Below are 3,558 nucleotides of genomic sequence, written 5' to 3'. Positions count from 1 at the left end.
CCTTTGCTTTCAGGCTCCCTTAGAAAGCAGGCACCAGAAGGAACTAGTTAGGCAGCTCCCAGCAGGCCCTGGTTCAGACCCTCGGGAAGAGCCACCCCATGAGGCCTCGTTAGCTGCCACTTTGGACCCAGGAGATGCTCGAGTCCTTCTATCCACACTCGGTGCTTCATTCACCCCCGGCTTGTTTTCTCTCCTTGCACCAGGCTCCCCAGTTTGGAGATGATAACGGTTGGTAGCAGCTCGGGAGGGGGGCCTGTAAGAGGGTGGGGACAAGCCCACCACAGGCCTCTTGGTGCAGGACTACAGCCCAGAGAGGATGCTGGCAGGTCAACTCTTCCGGGTGCTACACCCAGGGCTGGTGGTGCCAGGCTCCTGCCCTGTGAGGACTGCTGCTTCAGAGCCTGGCTTCTCTCACTGTGGCCCATGGTGTGTTTCAGATCGGGAAGCTGCGCAGCGAGCTGGAGATGGTGAGTGGGAACGTGAGAGTGATGTCCGAGATGCTGACAGACCTGGTACCCACCCAGGCCGAGCCTGCAGATCTGGAGCTGCTACAGGTGAGCAGGGCCCAGCCTCCCCAGCCCCCAGGTGACTTCTGACTCATTGACCCACACACATTCCTTCCCGGCCCACATGACATGGCACACTCCGAACTCCCTGGTCACAGCAGGAGTTGTTGAAAGCAGGGACTTTGGATTCTATCAGGTTGGCATTCTGATATTGGCTCTACGACTTTCTGGTTTAGACAAAATAACCCTTCTTGCCTCAGTTTCCTCATCTGTAAGATCGCTCTACTAATAGCCTTTATGGTGTAAGTTTAACGTGGCATTTAAATAAGGTATTTCATATAAAATGCTAGCCCTTTGCGTGGTATAGCATAAGCTCTTAAATGGTAGTAGGAAAAAAACAGAAGGTGAGATGTAGCCGGTAGGGTGATGGAGGAAGGCTAGGCACATGAGCAGTGCTGGCTTTGAGATGTGGGAGCGATGTTCTTGGGGAGCAGAGGCAGGCGGGAGCTGTTGGTTTGGGCTCCCAGGTCCCATCCCAGCTGGGGCATCCACCGGAGCAGAAGGACTGGGTTGGTGAACACCACCTCCCCGTGGAGGTCAGCCTATAAAGGTACCACTGAGGAGCAGCTATGAGTAAGACCAAACAGCGTCACATTACCCAACAAGCAAGGTAAGCACAGGCTTATTTGTACTTACCAAGCTGTAGTGACATTTTCACCACATCAGAGATTCTGCTTCAAGGTACAGCTGGCATCTCTCTCTCTCCCAACCCCATAGCACTTACATACAGAATCAAAGCCTCTTTGCAAATTTACATTCCCTGTCAGGGACAGAATGCCCATTAAGCATGGGTTTACTTATGCTAACTCAGTAATCTGTAGGGGAGTAATCTGAAATCAAAGATGTGGTGAAACCCATGTGAAATTATTCACTGCAGATTAGTAAGCAAGCACGAATAAGCCTGTGCTTACCTTCCTTTTTGGCTATTCCACCCTGGGCACCAAGGAGGCAGTGAAACCCTGCTGGCCAAGGAGTTTCCAGGATCTAGAGGGGACAGTGCTTTGTGTGATTGTCGGATTTCAAGTCAGTCTCCCACTGGGCCTCCAACTCCTAGAGGACAGGGCTGATAGCTGACTCATCTCTGTCCCTGTGCCTAACCAAGCTGGCACAGTGTACTTGCTTAAAGGTTTCTACATTATGGGTGGGGTGCGGAGATGGGAGTTGGAGTCTTGGAGTTGAATGAATGAATGAATGAACAAAGGAATATGAAGACTACATGAGGGCTATGAGAAAAGCTGAGTGAGTTCGGAGCAGGATTGCTGTGATGCTGTCAGTTTTGTATGTCTCCAGCTAAGGCCGTGAAGGTGTGACTGCTTTTGGCAGGTGAGATTGATACATGACAACTCTCAGGCATTGAGTATGTCCTGTGTGCCAGGCTTTGATGCTATAAACCAAGACCAAAACCAAACCCACTGCTGTCAGTTAATTCTGACTCATAACAACCCTATAGGACAGACCACCCCACAGGCTTTCCAATGCTATGTCTTTTTTTTTTTTTTTAATTGTGATTTGGGTGAAATTTACAGAACAAATTGGTTTCTATCCACAAATCCATACACACTCTGTTTTGTGACATTCACTGCAGTCCCCACACTGTAACAGCATGCTTCCCACTTCCTCCCTGCACCCACCCCTCCCGCCTTCCTGGCTCTACCCTGGGACATGCTCTTGTCTTGATCTCATAATGCTCAATTGTTCTAATGAGTGCACTACCCTCCTGATACTACTGCTCACCTCATAGGCCTGTGTGTTGTGTGGCTGAAAGTTGAGTCACAGGGGTTAAGTTCAGTTCCTAGCTTAAAGGGTGTCTAAGGGATTTCCACCAGTCCTCATCAGACCAGTAAGCTTGGTCTTTTTTATGATTTTGAGCTGTGTTCCACATTTTCCACCACTCTATCCAGGACCTCTTATTATCCTTTCAGAATAGTCAGCAGTGGTAGCCAGGCATCTGCTTCTGGTCTCAAGGTCGTAGATGCTGAGGTTCAAATGGTCCATTAGTCCTTGGACTAATTGTTTCTTTGCATTTTTTATTTTCTTCACTCTTCCATCCTCCAGATGGAGAGAGGGACCAATAGTTGCACATTAGATGGTGAGTCACAAGCTTTGAAGACCCCAGCCTCTACTCACCACAGTAGGATGTAGAACATTGTCTTTGTGGACTGTGTTATATCCAGTTGATCTCAGTGTCCCCTGAGACTGTGGTCCTGGGCCTCTGTGCTTAGCGATTCATACCCCAGGATGTTTGAGTATGACTAAGACGTTCTCCTAACTTTGCCTCCCTGTGATCTACTACATTCCTCAGTATGTCTGCAGCATACATAAATACATAGGTAGAGATAGTCTCTGCCAAACCCATACATATTCATGGGTGTAGGCCCATTCAAGGCTGTAAACCTTTACAGGAGGAGACTGCCACATCTTTCTCCTGCAGAGCAGTTGGTGGGCTTAAACTGCTGACCTTTCAGTTGGTAGCCAAATTATTTAGACACTGTGCCACCAGGGCTCCCCAGCTCCGATATAGACACTTGATAAACAGTCACTCATGTAATCCACACCACTTCCCCCACCCCTGTGAGGTAAGTACTCTAATTGCCCCAGGCAAAGAGGACAAAAAAAATATATATATATACCTGGGGTCACATGGCTGGTAAGTAGCAGAGGTGGAATTCGAACCTAGGAAGCCTGGCTCCAAGTACTACTGTTCTGCTCTTGTAAGAGGCTAGCAAGGAAATGGAGGAAGGCTACAAGTGTCCGTGGTCATCAGAGGAAGAGAGCAGAGGCCTGTGAGGGTGTTGAAAGTCACTCAGCTCTGTGTGCCCTAAGCTAAAAGTAGATGGAGAACACCCAGCAGAAGGAAGCCTGACCCAGGAAGGGGTGGGTGGCAGGTCTAAAAGAACCAAAATAAATACCAGTGCTCCTCTAGTCTTGATGATTGCTCCAGGAGAAGAGTAGGCTGAAGTGTGCCTGTAGCCAGCTCTGTGCCTGAGGACTG

At 49.2% G+C, this 3,558-nt stretch overlaps 1 protein-coding gene across 1 annotated transcript in view; it reads left to right on the top strand.

Moving 5' to 3' along the window:
• The window catches only part of TOM1 (target of myb1 membrane trafficking protein), a 48,215-nt gene that overhangs the window by 29,615 nt on the left and 15,042 nt on the right, over positions 1-3,558 (top strand). The window contains exon 7 of the mRNA XM_007953982.2: positions 438-554. Coding sequence (XP_007952173.1) covers positions 438-554 — 117 coding nt within the window. The remainder of the gene's footprint in view (positions 1-437; positions 555-3,558) is intronic.

This window comes from Orycteropus afer, unplaced genomic scaffold (assembly GCF_000298275.1).
Source record: "Orycteropus afer afer isolate SDZICR_OR568_19922 unplaced genomic scaffold, OryAfe1.0 scaffold00421, whole genome shotgun sequence".
In the NCBI taxonomy this organism is placed as follows: Eukaryota; Metazoa; Chordata; class Mammalia; order Tubulidentata; family Orycteropodidae; genus Orycteropus; species Orycteropus afer.
The sequence above is the reverse complement of the archived record's forward strand: the minus strand, read 5'-3'. Positions and strand labels throughout refer to the sequence as shown.